Raw genomic sequence first — 15,604 nt, 5'->3', positions numbered from 1 at the left:
AAAAAGTTTCTGAATTATGTGATGTGGAATGCTAGTTTCCAGATTTTTTTTTTACATCCAACTCATCAGGTCTGACAGTTTCATCACCTTTGATTGGAGAAGATAACACCCCCCCCCCCCGTCCACTGTTTCCTTTTGGAAACAGTCAGCGATGCACAGGAGAATGGGTCATGGAGTAAAAGAGCCGCTCGTTAGCAGAAGGGCACAACCTGCCGCTCTAATCAAAGGCTCTCGAGCGGCGGCAATCCATCTCCCTGGTTTGTGGCGGTTTGCAGTTGACCCGGCGGCGAGTACCCACTCAAGTGATTAGATTATATGCGGGTCAAATGAGGCGCTTTGATGAGTCACTTTGATGTTGCCTGTCTTCAGCGACCACATTCAGGCCTCACAATTGTTCCTACAAATCTTACAGTAACTGCCTGTTGAGCAAGTGTTCAGGGACCACAGCGGGCTCGAGCTCATGCCCGCAGCTCTGCTGTTACATGTTCACCTCACTGTGTGTTTTCATAGGCAGTTTACTTTGTCATAAATGAGGCTTTTCCCCACCAGGAATTGGACGCCTTGTTGTGCCCATGATGTGTTCAAAGAAGATGAGATTTACTAGTGTGAATAGAGGACAGCTCTTTAACACTGTGACCACACATCCTGAGTCTGGTCTCAAAACCTCAAACTTTACACAAAGTGGCTCCTGCTGTCTGCGTTTGTAAGATATATAACTATCGAAGGAGCAGTGGAGGAGCAAGGAAAATGAAACGCACCAACCGTGTTTGAATAGATTCTGCTCACTGTATTTGTGTGTGTGCAGATTTATTGTTTTGCATATATTTGGGCATGTATTTTTGTAGCTACAGGCTCAGCAGATGCCTACTTCCAACATCAGTCTTTGCTTTAAGGCATGGCAAGTCGCATCACACTGCAAGAAACAGTACAAATATTGACTTCCTTCCTAAACCCACACTGCCAGTCTGAAATCAGAGGCGGGCAGACCCATCCTAACAAAGTGTTGGCAGCAGTGTGAGAAAGGGGCACCCTGCAGGCCTATTCTATTTTAAGATTCAAGAGCTAAAACTGGGCCGTTTGAATTATTATACTACAACTGAGATTTCTGCTTATAATAACTTCAGTATAAAGCTCATGAAGATGCTTTAGATAATTAGATTATTAGTGGAATTTGAGAGTCTTTGTTTATAACTATGGTGAAAGTATAGTTTTTGACTCATGATTAGGATCAAGTCTTTGTTTTCATGAAACTACTAAATAAACTTTTGAAAGCTTCCTGGATTTCATGAAAGAAGCAAGATTCAGGAAGACAGAATACATTTTTAAAGCAAAATATTTTGAAGCAAGTCTTTCTGGTTCAGTTCAAAACCATTACGCCCCATGTGCACTATAATATAAAATTAATCCAGCTCAAAAGTCAGAGGAACCTCTAAATACAGCACTCAAAATAGCACTGATGGGCTGGATGGGTGCAGCAATGCTATTATTTATAATATTTTCCATTCACACAGCGACATGTTTACCTGCTAGAATGCGAACCGCTGAAGGATGTCGTAAAGCTGTACGATATTCACGGTATATCGAGAGTTCCCACAGATTAAATTTTTGAAAAATACAATACTGTATTGTTTATAGCAACATAGTATTTAACCAGAAAGACCAATGGTCTTGACTCCGGGCCCCACAGGGCCACTCTCTCACTGTACTAACACAACTGATTGTAATAAGTGGCTCATAATTACACTTTTATCTTTTAAGTTAAACAATGACACAGTAATTAGATTCAAGTGTAATAAGAGTCAGGTGTATTGCCCTCCAGGACCACGATTCAACACCTCTGCTGTACACTTTTGTTGTGATCTCATTCGTCTCTTCTCATGTGTGTTTGACTTTGGCTTTATTTGCTGTCTTGATTTCACTGTTTGAAGGTTTAGTCCACCGGGTTATACTGTATAAGGTGCAGCGCTGCACAGAGTCAACCAGAATTCAGATATGGAAATAGATGCCACAATTTGCATGCGGTTTTCATTAAAGCCAAAGTCGTACTTTTCACTTTTTATTCCTTAACACTCAACCAGATGCTTTGCTGAAGGAAATAATTTGGAAACAGTATCCCATTTCCTGTTTTGTTTTTTTTGCTAATAAATTGTGGTTTTTATCTAAAGTCGGCAACAGTTTGAACATTAATACTGAGCCTGTGGTGGCTGCCTGGTATTGTGTGGTTTAGCTGACAGATTCTCCTCATCTCTCTCTCTCTCTCTCTGTTTCCAGTTTATTACAGAGCTCTCGTCAACTTCACCGACTCCCTGGTGTATAGCCCTGAACTCGAGGACATCTTCTCTCCAGCCTTTAATGAGATTTCTGAAGCAGTGGTGGACACGGTATGTTCCGTTCGCGTGGGGCATAAATTCTCTTAAATAGTAGCCACGACCTGGACACTAGGACTATTATTGCCTTATAAGGTTCACACATGTTATTTATAACTTTCTCTGATTTAAAGACGTGTGAGTCGAGACCCAGGCTTGTTTATTTCACTGTAACTGAAACTAGTTTTCCCTCCACAGCTGGAGTCGGAGTACAACAGGATTCCAGGTGTCCAGACAGTCAGCGTGGTCCTCATTAAGTAAGAACACAAGCCTTTTAAATCTTGCCTTGTAACAATCAAAGTGGATACCTTGCAGCTGTGTGCTGCCTGGGTGACTTACCCGAGCCAGGTGATATTTCTTTCCCTTTTTCCAAACCACTCAAGGCCTGTGGAGTCGGCCCGTAGTCAGTAATACATCAGCAGTGAGTCAATCCTCTGAGAGAGATCCAAAGAGAAACCTAAACTCTAAAGAGCCTTCCAAATGATCTGTCAGGAGTGTACACCACACAGCTTGTAGGCAACCCGTCTTTTTCTTCCTGCTCTCTTTGCAGAAAGATGATCAGAGAAGATGGGGTTGATGTCTTTGTCGAAATGGACGTGGGTTCAGACTACAACACCAATGATGAACAGATCCGCAGCGTGCTGTACAGCGTGGTGAAGGAGGGAGCCATCGCTTCCTACGTCACATCGGTCCAGGGATTTCAGTTCAGGCGGCTTGGAGAAGGTGGGACTTCAACAAACTATGAAACAACAGATGCTGTTGCGCAAAGAATTCACTGTGTGTTTCCAAAAAAACAAACGTCCACCAGCGCATTAGGCAGATCTGTTAACATTCTCCTTTGGTTTCTAGCTCAACCGCTGCCTAACGTGGAGCCTATAGCGGTGCCAGGTTTGTGTTGTGCCATGCCTGCTGCATGGTGACTTAGCCGACCGTGCTGTAGAAACAGTAGGATGGCAGTAGAGCGTTTAGAAAGAACAGTCCAGCAATGCTCCCAATGTTGTGATGACCTTTACCTTGACGCAAACAAGCAGTGGTCATGTGGTCTGAGGAATGTTTTGCATGGAAGCACCAATGTAAAGTAGACTTCTGAGTGTGGTCCCCCGACGTGCAGTAGTGCACACTCGCTACAAAGGACCTTTTGCATGGCATGAGTGTGATGAGGAATGCTGCTGTTCACCGCAACGTTAAACCAGCTTTTGATTCGCACAAGTTCCAACAACTCTGTTCTCGAGCACGGCAGCTGATAGACTGTAATGATGACTTCATTTCGTTTATTCAGGCGATAAGATCCACACCACTCTGTCGGCCAAGTCTTGTTGTGCGTGCGTGCGTGCGTGCGTGCGTGCGTCTTGCCTTGTCTCATCTAGTCTGTGTTTGTGGTTATTTGCTCTGTCCAGTCTTGTCTGTGTCTAAATTTGTGTGTCTGAAGTGGCGTAGTTTAATGAACATCCCAAACTCATGCAAAGATGTTTTTTTTAAAGAATAGGGCTTTAAACCGAAGCCACAACTTGGTCTAGTGGTCTGTCAGCTTTAGTTAAAAAAACAAAACACTTTTGCTTCATATACCAGAACTGGAACAGATGTTGCATTTATGAAATTCTGACCTACTCACATTTTATCACAGTTGTTAGCTGTCAAGAAAACATCAAACTCTTGTACTTACTCTAAAACCCATAATATTCACATTTTTATGAATGAAAAATATCTTAGCATATGTACTGTCTAGCATATATCTAGCATTTTTACTTTCAGATAGACCAACAACACATATACGGTTGTTTTTTTTTCTTAATTCCTTCAGGCATACAAAACAAAATAACTTATATGTCAATCATGGGTAGCCCTCTTTCAAACCCAAGCAACAGGGAGAACATGCAAACTAAAAAAGAAAGGAGCAGACTTGAACCCACAACCTTCTTGCAATGGAAGGAGAGTGCTAACTGCTGTTTATTTAAGTATAATTACGTACAAGCTAGAGTGAAAAGACTACAGACCCCTGATGTAACCTGACATATTTATAAAGACAGATATAAGCAGACAACACTTTTGATGCATTCATGACGCACACACATCCTGTTATAGAGCCTTCATGACTCTGACAACAGTCCTGGGCTCGATGCAGTTTTTGAGATTTTTGTGGTGGCAGTCTCACCAGCTGAAGATACAGTCTAAACTTAGGAGAAAGAAGTCAAAACTTTTGCAGAAAACGCTATGTTACACACAACAATGAATATGTACTGCAAAAAAACAACAGTTCCATGACTTGTCACCTTAGTGACTCGTCACCCAAGACTGGTTTTCTAAGAGGTATTGGCCTATTTCTTGGGGTACACACCAATGTTCTAATGGAGTTCCTACTTGTTTGAATTAAGTGCACTTACAGAGTATCTCTACTATAATTTTAATTTCAACCAACAGACCAGGTGCCTGAGAGATTTTTGTGTAGGTTGTTTTGTCCAGTCTGGTCTTGTCATTCTTGTTTCGTGTGTATCTATTATTCTGGTCTATTCTATGGTCTTATTCCAGAAAACAATTCGTGATTTGGTCCAATAATGTATCTTTTCAGCACACAGTTGTCTCCAGTGTGTAGTTTTCTTCGCACTGTGCATTTTTTGTGCTTCAGTATGACGTGAAATTAGTGTATTGGCTGCACTCTAGTGTTGGCTTGCATGTTTTTGACCCGTCAACATCCCCCCCTCCCTCCCTCCTGCTTCCCCTCTGCATCTTTCATAGTAACCCCCAGTACAAGACCCTGCATGGCAGATGAACACAGATGTGGTGATGGGACTTGTATCCTGTTGGAATACCTGTGTGACAACAGACCGGACTGCAGAGATATGAGTGATGAGATCAACTGTGGTGAGTGGCTTTGCTTCGACTGGCCTGCAGCTCGCAACATGGTCGGCTTTTTGCCTGGTCGCTTGACGCGTGACGCGTGATGCATTAACTCAGTTCCAGCTGAAAGTATCTCACCTTCGCTCAGTTTAACCCAGAATTTCTTTTAGAAACGAAACGGCCTGTCCCCCCAGTCGTTACCACTCCTGCCACCACGACCACCACCTCTAAGAAGCCCCCGCGCCCACCCAGCCCACCCGGACCCTGCAGAGCAGATCAAGCCACGTGCCAAAGCGGAGAGTGCATCTCTCGAGATTATGTCTGTGACGGTGAGAGGGACTGCTCCGATGGAAGCGATGAATTCAGATGCGGTGAGTTTCGCCACTTTAAACTTGGACATTCTGCTAGAAAAGAAAACACACTTTAATTGAGGCCTTTAAAGCCAGGCAGTACCGAGCACTATCCCCAGCAAAATAGTTTTGGGTTTTTTTTTTTGCAACGGTAAAGCAACATCAAGAGAATCTGAAAATGGAACTCTCAAACTGGTTGAATATCACTTCGAGTCTGTCTAACTTTTCTGCCGACACAGCACCTCACTCCTTAGTCGCTAGGCTTGGAGCCATAAATTACCAGCGGTAGGAATGGAGCGGGAGCGAATTCGTGTCATATGCTGCATTCTCCTGACGCAGTGCTCAGCCACTCATGTTATATTTCCCCCAATCAAAACTAGTATACAGCAGATTTTGTTTACCACTTTCTCCGCATCGCATGTTTAGCTCATTCTCAGAGCAGACCGGAGCGTTGTGTGGAACAAGGACTCGTGTGAGATCAATGAGGAGTAACAAATAATAAGAAAGTGCGTGCGTGTTTTTTTTTTTGTTTTTGTTTGTAAATAAAGCGTGTATGTGGGCATTTGTCGCAATAACATTAACCAAAATGTGTTTTTTTGTGCTTTATTACTCAGGCTTGAAAGTATAGTATTGTGTACAAAATGCACAGTACTATGTGCAAAATTTCAAAGTCCCTTGAAATTAAAATGATAAAAATAAAGAAAAATCTAGTTTTTATATCGTGTGTATGAGCTTGTAGTTCAGTTATAGCTTGATCTGTGTCAGATAATTGTCAAATGTTAACATCAATTTATTGCTTCCTCTGAAATGTCAAGTTTTAAATGAGTCTTCCTCCTCTCAGAAATGCATCGATGGAAATGCAATTTCTTTTTAATATACGTCTCCTCTGCACCGACGGCAGCACGAGCTTTCGATCGGCTGTGAAACTGTCAATCAGTTCTGGAACCCGTCCCCTCGAGAGTGTTTTCAGGCAAAATATGTAATCATACAGAGAGCACTTTGTTGTTGTTGCGCAGACTAAAACAGTACCAAAACAAAAATCTCTTTTTGTTCCAAAGTTATCAAATTCCAAGGACCTCATCGATCTTGTTCCTTTTTCACAGGTACTCCATCTCCTTGCGAGCCAAATGAGTTCAAGTGTAAAAATGGCCGCTGTGCCCTGAAGCTTTGGCGTTGTGACGGCGACAATGACTGTGAGGACAACTCGGACGAGACAGATTGTCGTAAGTCTCTGTTGCTTCTGGGAGTCTGTAAAGAGCCGCTTTAAAGCAGGAGAACATTTAATTACGTGCTCCTGCTCCAAGAATCACATTGACTGTAAGTCCTTTTATATCTTATTTGTGCAGATTAAAGCAGCTCAGATAAAACCAGCAAGATATATTGTCTAATAAAACAAACCTTTAATACCTTTCAGGGCTATATATTCACTTAGACGTTTACAATGCTCCTCCTTCCTGGTTTCTTGAATTCTCAGGAAAGTTGGACTTTCAGCTTTTGAATATTAAGCTCCATCTGAATGAAATAATCGCCCTGCGTCTTTGAGATCTATTACATCTCTCTGCTGCTTCATTACTTCTTTATATCCTGACCTTAAAGCATCCTGCCTATGCCTTTAATTGTGCACTTTTTCTCTTGGGTGTACGGATGTATCACTCTGTTATTACTCAGGTAGTTATTTCTAGGTGTAGGTGAGCAAGATGTAGAGTATGAAGTTTTGTATTATTACAGGGTTGGAGCTTCGGGGGCAGGAGATTGCCTTTCATCATTAACCGCTTCGCACTTTACACGTTAGTAGTGATGAAAATGGTGCACGAGTTAGTCATCAGAGTTCTATATGTTTTGCTATCCATTGTCAAGGTTGGTTGGAGCGTCAGCCATTGATTTACAAAACATCAAATACAAATAATATCTTTGTCTTATTGAAGTGGCTTTTAACTTTTGACCTTAATTTACAACATGCAAATATAAATAAATGAAATAAATCGACACTAAATTGTTTTCAAAAGCATCGCTTTATGATCCAGTGGGGATAGCGAGTGTATGTGTGGCCCAGTCATCTTCTTGATCGTCTGCTAGTGTATACGTGTATGTGCAGTGTTGGACCTCTTCTCCTCACTACAGCCACCAAGCGTCCTGGTGACAGGTGTGGTCCGGAGCAGTTTGAATGCCTGAGCGATCGCTCATGCATCCCGGCCAGTTACCAGTGTGATGAAGAGCCAGACTGCCCCGACCGCTCTGATGAGTATGGCTGCAGTAAGTGTCGCACCGAAGGTCTTGTTTTACAATCCATCTCTCTCTTTCTTGGGTTTCCTCCTCTTCTGCTCTTTCCCCTCCTTTGTACACCGTGACTAATTTGCTGTGAACCCGGCTCTTTTCACACATGTGTTGACTGAGACACAGAGCTTTTTTTTTTTGTGCAGCCATCCATTCCTGAGAACTAAAAGGAAATTGTTCGTCCATGGCGGAGAATTATCCTTCCCCTGGCTTACAGGCATTTTTGAGCTTCACTGGTTCACCAAATTCCAGTCACATGCCGGCCGTTTTGAACATTTTGTGCATTTATGATGTGTTTAAAAAATGTTTGGCGCTTTACAGCCCCGCCTTCTGTAACGAGCCCGCCTGAGGAGTCCATTCAGGCGGCCCGGGGGGCTACGGTGAGGTTTACCTGTCAGGCTGTTGGAGTGCCGACACCTATCATCACCTGGAGACTCAACTGGGGCCACATTCCAGCCAGCAGCAGGTGGGTTTCATGAGGAAATCTCCATCTCTGTGATTGTTACTCATCTTTGGTGCCGTTAAAAATTACTGAGTTCTGTCACTTTATTCAAAATTTCCAAGATGAATGAAACTTAACATCTTTATCTGATTAAATTCAGTTTGATTCAACATGTTTGTTTTTAGTGCCAGTGTTTTCTGTATGTTTAACATGTGGACAGAAATCGGGAAACAAGTAATGTTGAAAGAGCAGAATGTTTTAAAACAGCTAAAATGGTTGAAATTACGAAAACTACTATAATGGTTATGAAATCTAAATTGGCTAACAAACATGACTAAATCATCTAAAACAGCTAAAATGGCTAAAACTTATAAAAATGCTTATATGACTAAAACAGTTATTTATTGATTTACTTATTTGTTTGAAACACGACTAAAACTGATTTTTTAGTCATAAAGCTTACAATCCAGACGTTGATGTTATAATTGTGATTATTGTATAAATGATCATTTTTTTATGTGTTCATAGGATTTCCATGAGCACAGAGAATGGCCGAGGCACTCTTATTATTCGTGATGTGAAGGAGTCAGATCAGGGAGCGTACACATGTGAGGCCATCAACGCTAAGGGCTTGGTGTTTGGTATCCCTGATGGGGTGTTAACTCTTACATCAAGTCCAAATCCAGGTACTGACACTCCCCTCTGTGACCACTGTTTTAAATCAATCAAAGGTGATCATGTAATAAGATGAATCGTCTTTTGTTTTTGTTTTTGTTTTCTTCAGGAAACTGTCCTGATGGTCACTTCACAATAAATGGCCGCTGCGTTTCCTGCTTCTGTGCTGGAGTGTCGAAGAACTGCAAGGGTACCGGACGCTACCGCAACCAGATCAGCCTGCGTTTCAATGACGAAGAGGACTACAAAGGTAAAGAGGCTGTTATTGCACATACACTTAATAAAAATCCATCACTTAGAGCTGATGGGGAAAAAAACCCTTTTATGAGGCTAACTTTCAGGCAATGATCACACATGTGGCACAGTTCTGCATCCTAAATTGGAAAGAAATAACAGAAAAGTATAAACTCTAGTCTTTTTTTAACATTCGATCATTATGGGGTGGCTGCGGCTCAGTTGGGAGAGCATTTTGTTTTCCAATCCCACAGTGGGTGGTTCGATTCCCCATCTCATCCCAACCACGTGACCTTGGGCGAGCCACCGAACCCAAAATTACACCCAGTGGAGTCTGTTAGCGTGTTCACACTCCATTTACATGTTAATGCTTATTTTATAAGTTTATACTGACTTGATTTAGCACTTGTTTGTTAAGTAAATTGTGATAGAATAAAGATGGATGGATTGATTTGGACTGCATACAAGTGACTCAGACTTGTTAGCTGCCTTCCATTGTGCGGGCAGTGTTGACACTTCCACTAATGCGGCAATCGTTCCAGTCTCGAAAGTGTGAACACACCCTTAAAGATACACTGGTGTGAGTATTTCCCTATCTCTTTCAGGAGTGAATGTCTCCTACCCCTCCAGACCGGGCATTCCTCCTCTCTCCTCCACTCAGCTGCTCATTAACCCTGAGATGGAAGAGTTCCAGCTTGTCGACCTGTCACGTCGTTTTCTCAACCTGGACTCCTTCTGGACTTTGCCCCGCCAGTTCGTGGGCAACAAAGTACTGAGAAAATAATTTGTTTTTTTGGGGAGTGAATGTATTGTCCCACATATTCATTGAAGAAAAAAAAAATAATAATTAAATCATCCCATCTGTTTTTAGATTGATTCCTACGGGGGATCGCTGAAGTTCAAGGTGCGGTACATTCTGGCCCGTCGTTTGTCGGAGCCCGTGGAAAAGCCAGATGTGATCCTGGTTGGAAATGGACGTAGACTTGTTTACCGCAGAGGCAGCGGCACCCCTCCCAGTGTGGTCAACCAGAAAGAGATCAAATTCACTGAAGTAAGGCTCTGGTTCTAGTAAATCATTGTAGCTAGAACAAGTGGAAATTCTGCACAATCCTGTGGCGATTCTATGATGATGACATTCACTTATTTTAAAAATACTGAAATATAGTTGAAAGTTATTTCAAAATATCAAACGTTTCATCAGATTAAGCACTTTCACTCCCACATTGACTGTAAATCTCTTGGGGGGGTGTTTTTTATAGGCGAACTGGCAGCACTCTAATGGCCAAGCTGTGAGCCGGGAGGAGCTGTTGATGACTCTGGGCAACCTGGATAGCATCAACATCCGCACCATATACGATAACCACATGGTCAGTGTGGCACTGAGTGACATTGTCATGGACATCACCACTGTGGAGTTCAGCACTCGGGGTCACGCAAAGGATGTCGAGGAGTGCAGGTAAAATCATAAAAACTGAAGAACCTTGTCAAACAAACACTTGAAAGACTTAAGAAAGGATCGGTTGACGAGTTGATGCATAGATCGTTTAATTACTGTAAAAACTGAACAACAATGTTTAAAAAAAAAAAAAGAAAGTGAAAATAAAGATTTAGTGAGTTCAATAATATCTTGGATACGTTTGCACACACAAAAAAAGTTGTAATGATTACCAAAGTGTGATTATTTTAATGGCTCTGGATTTTTATTGATGACAAGAATATCTAATTCACATCAGTCTACTTGTTTCTCTTAAAAACTTCACACACAAAAAAGAAAAAAGACCAAAAATGTTGCTCTTTCTCAGTCAGCTGTTTCTTATTTACATCATTCTGGTCATTTACAGCTTGTGATTTTGTAATTTTCTCTTCAAACTTTGTTACTGAAACAGCTGGATTGAAACTCTGCTCAGCGCCGTCTTGTATTTATTGTTCCCAGATGTCCTCCTGGATATACGGGCCTGTCTTGTGAGCTGTGCTCCTCCGGTTTCGAGCGTGTCCCCGGTGGCTCCTATCTTGGTACCTGTGCTGGTTGCAACTGTAATGGACATGCCACTGCCTGTGACCCAATCAGCGGGCACTGTCTGGTATTAACTCACTCTTTATTTACCTTACCTGTGTCAGGGGCATGCCTTCTCTTGGTATGATTTACTCCTTTTCTAGATTTTTTGAGAAGAAGCTGTGAAATAAATAGAAGGTAAATCCATAATTTGATATATTAAAACACACAAAACGGTTGTGAAATAAAGAAGAATTAAAGTAATTAAGAAATTGTGCCAAGCCATGACATTAACAGTTACAACTGTTATGTCTTATAGAGAAAGACTTGCCAACTATTTAAAGTTAAATGTATGTAAATCACCAGAGATGAGCGATAGTTTTTATTTCCTATTGATCTCTACAGCCTTACTAAAATTACAGATGTGAAAAACATAATAGCGTACCCTTATTCTTTTAAACATATTTTACAACATTTCATTTGATTGAAACCACTTTATGAGGAAAGCTCAATATGTTTTTACATTTGTGGGGAATATGTGTGGTTTCAGAATCCTTTTCAATGTATTACATACATTTGAAATAACCATATTCTATTCTATTCTATTCTATTCTATTCTATGATCAAATGCATTTTACATGCAGTTCTACTACAGTGTGGTGTATCAAATGCCATTCTGTGCATTCATATTGTATTCTTGGCTTCCATGTGCTATTTTTTGCAATTGTATCACAGCATGTACTATGATATGCTTTTAAATGCTTTCTCATTCTCATTCTCATCCTCATTCTTCCTTACATGTGCTATTTTCCGTGTTCCTATTACATTATGTTCTATTCTATTCTATTCTCTTCGTATGCTGGAAAGTGGATATTTTTAGAGGTTAACATGTTTCCCCATGCAGGATATTTATGCCGAGCAAAGCTACTGAACAACAAGATCTAGCTTTACATTTAAAGTACAGAAATAAAAATGGGATTTCCCTGAATCCGCAGCATGAGCGTGAGGACAAGCACATCCCCAAAATGTCAAACTACAAATTTCAAGTTAATTTTGAGAGCTGTCATTTTTCCGGAGAATGACCAGTGTGTTCTCCGTTACCGCAGAGCTGCCAGCACAACACAGAGGGCCCTCAGTGTGACAAGTGTCGCCCCGGCTACTTTGGTGACCCGAGCCGAGGTCGTCCTGATGACTGCAAGCCTTGCCCCTGCCCATACACTGAAACCTCACGTCGGTAAGGCCACACACCCACCCAGAATCCACATACACATACAAACTTAGCAGAAACAGAAGCGCATATATGCACCTGCATCACAAAAATAAGGCTTCACTGTAAATACACCAAGCACTTGTGCAGTTCAGTGTTTTATTTTCAAGCTGCGCCTAAAATATCTGAGTGAGCTCAGCGGTCAATGACCCACTTATCCACTTACTGCTTCTTAATTTTGATAAATGGTGTTTGATTTTTTTTGTGGGACTATGTAGGTTCTCGGACACCTGCTTCCTGAACATTGACCAACAGCCGACATGTGATGCCTGCCAGCCCGGATACACAGGAAGACGCTGTGAAAAGTGCGGAAGCATATCTTTTATCTCTTAGTATAATAACCTTCCCACTCTACCCCAGTATAGACTTTGTAGTTCATTGCCAATATTATAGTAAAGCAATGTTTGCAGGGTGCAAACAATGGAACCAAGTGTAATTATGTAAAAACACTTTACCTTTTTTTTATTTCAGGTGTGCTCCTGGTTATCAAGGCAACCCACTTCTACCGAATGGAAAATGCAGTCCTAGCAGTGAGTATATATCCGTCAAATGCACCTAGAACAAGGCATGAAACAACGCTTTCTTCTACCTGTTGCACTCAGTAGTCCTCCAACTGTATGATCAGATCAGGAGGACTGAACCATGTGTAATGATTACCGTGATGTCAGTTTTTAACAGTAGCCTTTTAGATGTGTTGTCATGCCGCAGGTATGCAGAGTCGCTGGAACTGCTTTCGTGTCCACATCTCATCTTGCTTCCACTGCTATCTCCCCACAGGCAGCTCCAAATGTGATAACAGAGGAAGTATCAGCTCCAGTACAAGGCCTTGCAGCTGTAAGGTATGGATACAGTGCGGTGAACTGGTGATTACTGTAAATATGGAGGTCACAGTTATGTCAGTCTCTATCTGTGTGGCATGTTTAAGACTGTAAAATGTACCTTTAACTGCGCCACAGTTGATTAATAGAAATAGCTAAAGGGAAAGTATTTGCACACATACACAGACACATAAAGTTGGTGTAGAAGTATTTACTTGCATATGTATATATAGATACACACAGAAACAAACTCAAGATGCCATCATTGTAAGGCGTTTCTATTGATATAATGCATTTAGTCCCTGATCCTGATAATCACTAAATGCCTAACTTTACCCTGACTACAATCCCAACCTTAACCTCTTTGTAACCTCAGTCTGAAAACCTCATTTTAATTCTCAAATAGATGTAAACCTGTCTAGGGTTTTTTGGACCCCAAATGTGTAAAGAAAAGACCAAGGCACTTCCATAACAGTTAAAAAAAAAAAAGCAATCTATGAAGAGTATGGCAATAGGCAATACTTGAGTCAATATGTGTGTTATGGAAACTAATTTATAAAAAATGAATCATAGTCGAGAAAAACCAAAGTAAAAGTGATATATGTCTTTCTATGTATGTCTTCCCTTAATATTTTTCGGCCATGATTAGTTTATGAGTGGAACGATCTACTGAGCAGGTATGGATGGATTACATGTGTGCTTGTGTCTGTTTCTCTCTACTGGGTGTATTTTGCAGAACAACGTGGCGGGCTCCCTGTGTGACGAGTGTAAGCAAGGATTCTTCCATCTATCAGAGACCAACCCCGAAGGCTGTCTGCGCTGCTTCTGCATGGGCGTCACCAAGCAGTGCGCCAGCTCCTCTTGGAACAGAGAACAGGTGAGGCGGCAAAGCTCTGAATAGGAGAGGGAGGAGTGAATATTTTTGGTATCGAGGTTTTGACTCAGTGTTTGTTCAGTCCTGCTGTATCAGCAAATCCATTCAGGTGCGAGATTGGAGAGATGCAGTGTATGAAGTTCAGGCACATGTATATCAGAGTTCACATCTCGTGTTGCTTTTGTGTCTGTCAGGTGCGAGGAGGAGCGAACGGGCAGCTCTTCTCGCTCGCTAACAGCGCCAACACCAGAACGATCTCTGAAGGCATCTCTCAGAGGGGCTCGTCTGAAGTTGTTTACCGCTCCTTCTCCAGCGTCCCCAAAGACATCTACTACTGGGTCCTGCCCGAGAACTTCAGGGGTGATAAGGTGAGAGAAAAAAACAACACAGAGAAGGAAAATAAAGCTGTCGAGTACGACTTGAGCTAGATTTCTCTGCCCTCTCTGCCCCTCTCACTCATGCCTCAGCTTGTTGTCAAGTGAAAAGGCTCTACTTATCCCCCAACTGAGCCTCCTTTGAACCTCTGGCTTGAATTACCAGACAAGCCCAACGTGAATGTCTTGTGACTCCCCGACAGTATCATAGGGGTGAAATACCTTTCCACTACTCTCTTTTTCTTGAGATGAGCTTCTCCTCTGTTGCTACCAGGTGACGGCCTATGGTGGGGAGCTGCGTTACACCGTGCGCTTCGAACCATATCAGCGCTCGCTGGTGATTGACGGTCAGCCAGATGTGGTTCTCCAAGGAAATGGCATCTTCCTGGAGCACTACTCTCAGACTAAGCCCCTCCCACGTGCCCCGCAGACCGTCACCGTGACCTTCAGAGAGGTGTGTGTTCCATTCCTTTAGTTAAACGAGACTCCTCTGATGAGGTTCACGGACTGAATCTTTGCTCCTCTGCCCCGTTAGTCTGCATGGCGTCGTGCTGATGGGCAGCCATGCACTCGTGAGCACCTGCTGATGGCCCTGGCTGACGTCAGTGTCTTTATGATAAGGGCCACATACGTAGACAGCATAGCCGAGAGCAGGTAGGGTGGCAAATTCCTCATTTACATTCAAGACAACTGCAGATTAGTCAAAGATTGTAAACACATTTATTGTTTTCATGTGTGTAAAACAGTATCTCAGACATCAAGATGGATGTCGCGGTTCCTCGCTCAACTGGAAATGAGCGCGCTCTAGAGGTGGAGGAGTGTGCCTGCCCTCAAGGATACAGAGGACCATCTTGCCAGGTAAACATGTAGATTTATGGAAGTTAGTGTGGATTCCTGAACTCTTCATCAGGCACTCACTGTAATATGTGTAAGTTTCACGCTTTGACCCTAAGGTGATGTTAAAGGATATCGACATTTAAAGTTCATTAGTAGAAACCATCCATCCATCCATCCATCCATCCATCCATCCATCCATCCATCCATCCATCCATCCATCCATCCATCTGTACAGTGCACATGTTCAAGTGAAATAAAAAAAAAT

General features: G+C 42.2%; 1 protein-coding gene across 1 annotated transcript in view; it reads left to right on the top strand.

The window, feature by feature from the left end:
- The window catches only part of hspg2 (heparan sulfate proteoglycan 2), a 105,327-nt gene that overhangs the window by 42,264 nt on the left and 47,459 nt on the right, over positions 1 to 15,604 (top strand). Inside the window, exons 4-26 of the mRNA XM_080470539.1 lie at positions 2,272 to 2,381; positions 2,565 to 2,623; positions 2,917 to 3,089; positions 5,100 to 5,225; positions 5,372 to 5,572; positions 6,655 to 6,774; positions 7,673 to 7,804; positions 8,147 to 8,291; positions 8,796 to 8,953; positions 9,052 to 9,192; positions 9,782 to 9,945; positions 10,048 to 10,227; positions 10,436 to 10,632; positions 11,110 to 11,257; positions 12,276 to 12,403; positions 12,655 to 12,741; positions 12,908 to 12,966; positions 13,214 to 13,275; positions 13,991 to 14,131; positions 14,323 to 14,496; positions 14,777 to 14,956; positions 15,038 to 15,156; positions 15,249 to 15,360. Of these exons, the coding sequence (XP_080326665.1) occupies positions 2,272 to 2,381; positions 2,565 to 2,623; positions 2,917 to 3,089; positions 5,100 to 5,225; positions 5,372 to 5,572; positions 6,655 to 6,774; positions 7,673 to 7,804; positions 8,147 to 8,291; positions 8,796 to 8,953; positions 9,052 to 9,192; positions 9,782 to 9,945; positions 10,048 to 10,227; positions 10,436 to 10,632; positions 11,110 to 11,257; positions 12,276 to 12,403; positions 12,655 to 12,741; positions 12,908 to 12,966; positions 13,214 to 13,275; positions 13,991 to 14,131; positions 14,323 to 14,496; positions 14,777 to 14,956; positions 15,038 to 15,156; positions 15,249 to 15,360 (3,116 nt within the window). The remainder of the gene's footprint in view (positions 1 to 2,271; positions 2,382 to 2,564; positions 2,624 to 2,916; positions 3,090 to 5,099; positions 5,226 to 5,371; positions 5,573 to 6,654; positions 6,775 to 7,672; positions 7,805 to 8,146; positions 8,292 to 8,795; positions 8,954 to 9,051; positions 9,193 to 9,781; positions 9,946 to 10,047; positions 10,228 to 10,435; positions 10,633 to 11,109; positions 11,258 to 12,275; positions 12,404 to 12,654; positions 12,742 to 12,907; positions 12,967 to 13,213; positions 13,276 to 13,990; positions 14,132 to 14,322; positions 14,497 to 14,776; positions 14,957 to 15,037; positions 15,157 to 15,248; positions 15,361 to 15,604) is intronic.

Source organism: Lipophrys pholis (genome assembly GCF_963383615.2).
Source record: "Lipophrys pholis genome assembly, chromosome: 8".
Taxonomy (NCBI): domain Eukaryota; kingdom Metazoa; phylum Chordata; class Actinopteri; order Blenniiformes; family Blenniidae; genus Lipophrys; species Lipophrys pholis.
Note: the sequence above shows the minus strand (reverse complement) of the source record. Positions and strands in the feature narration are given on the sequence as shown.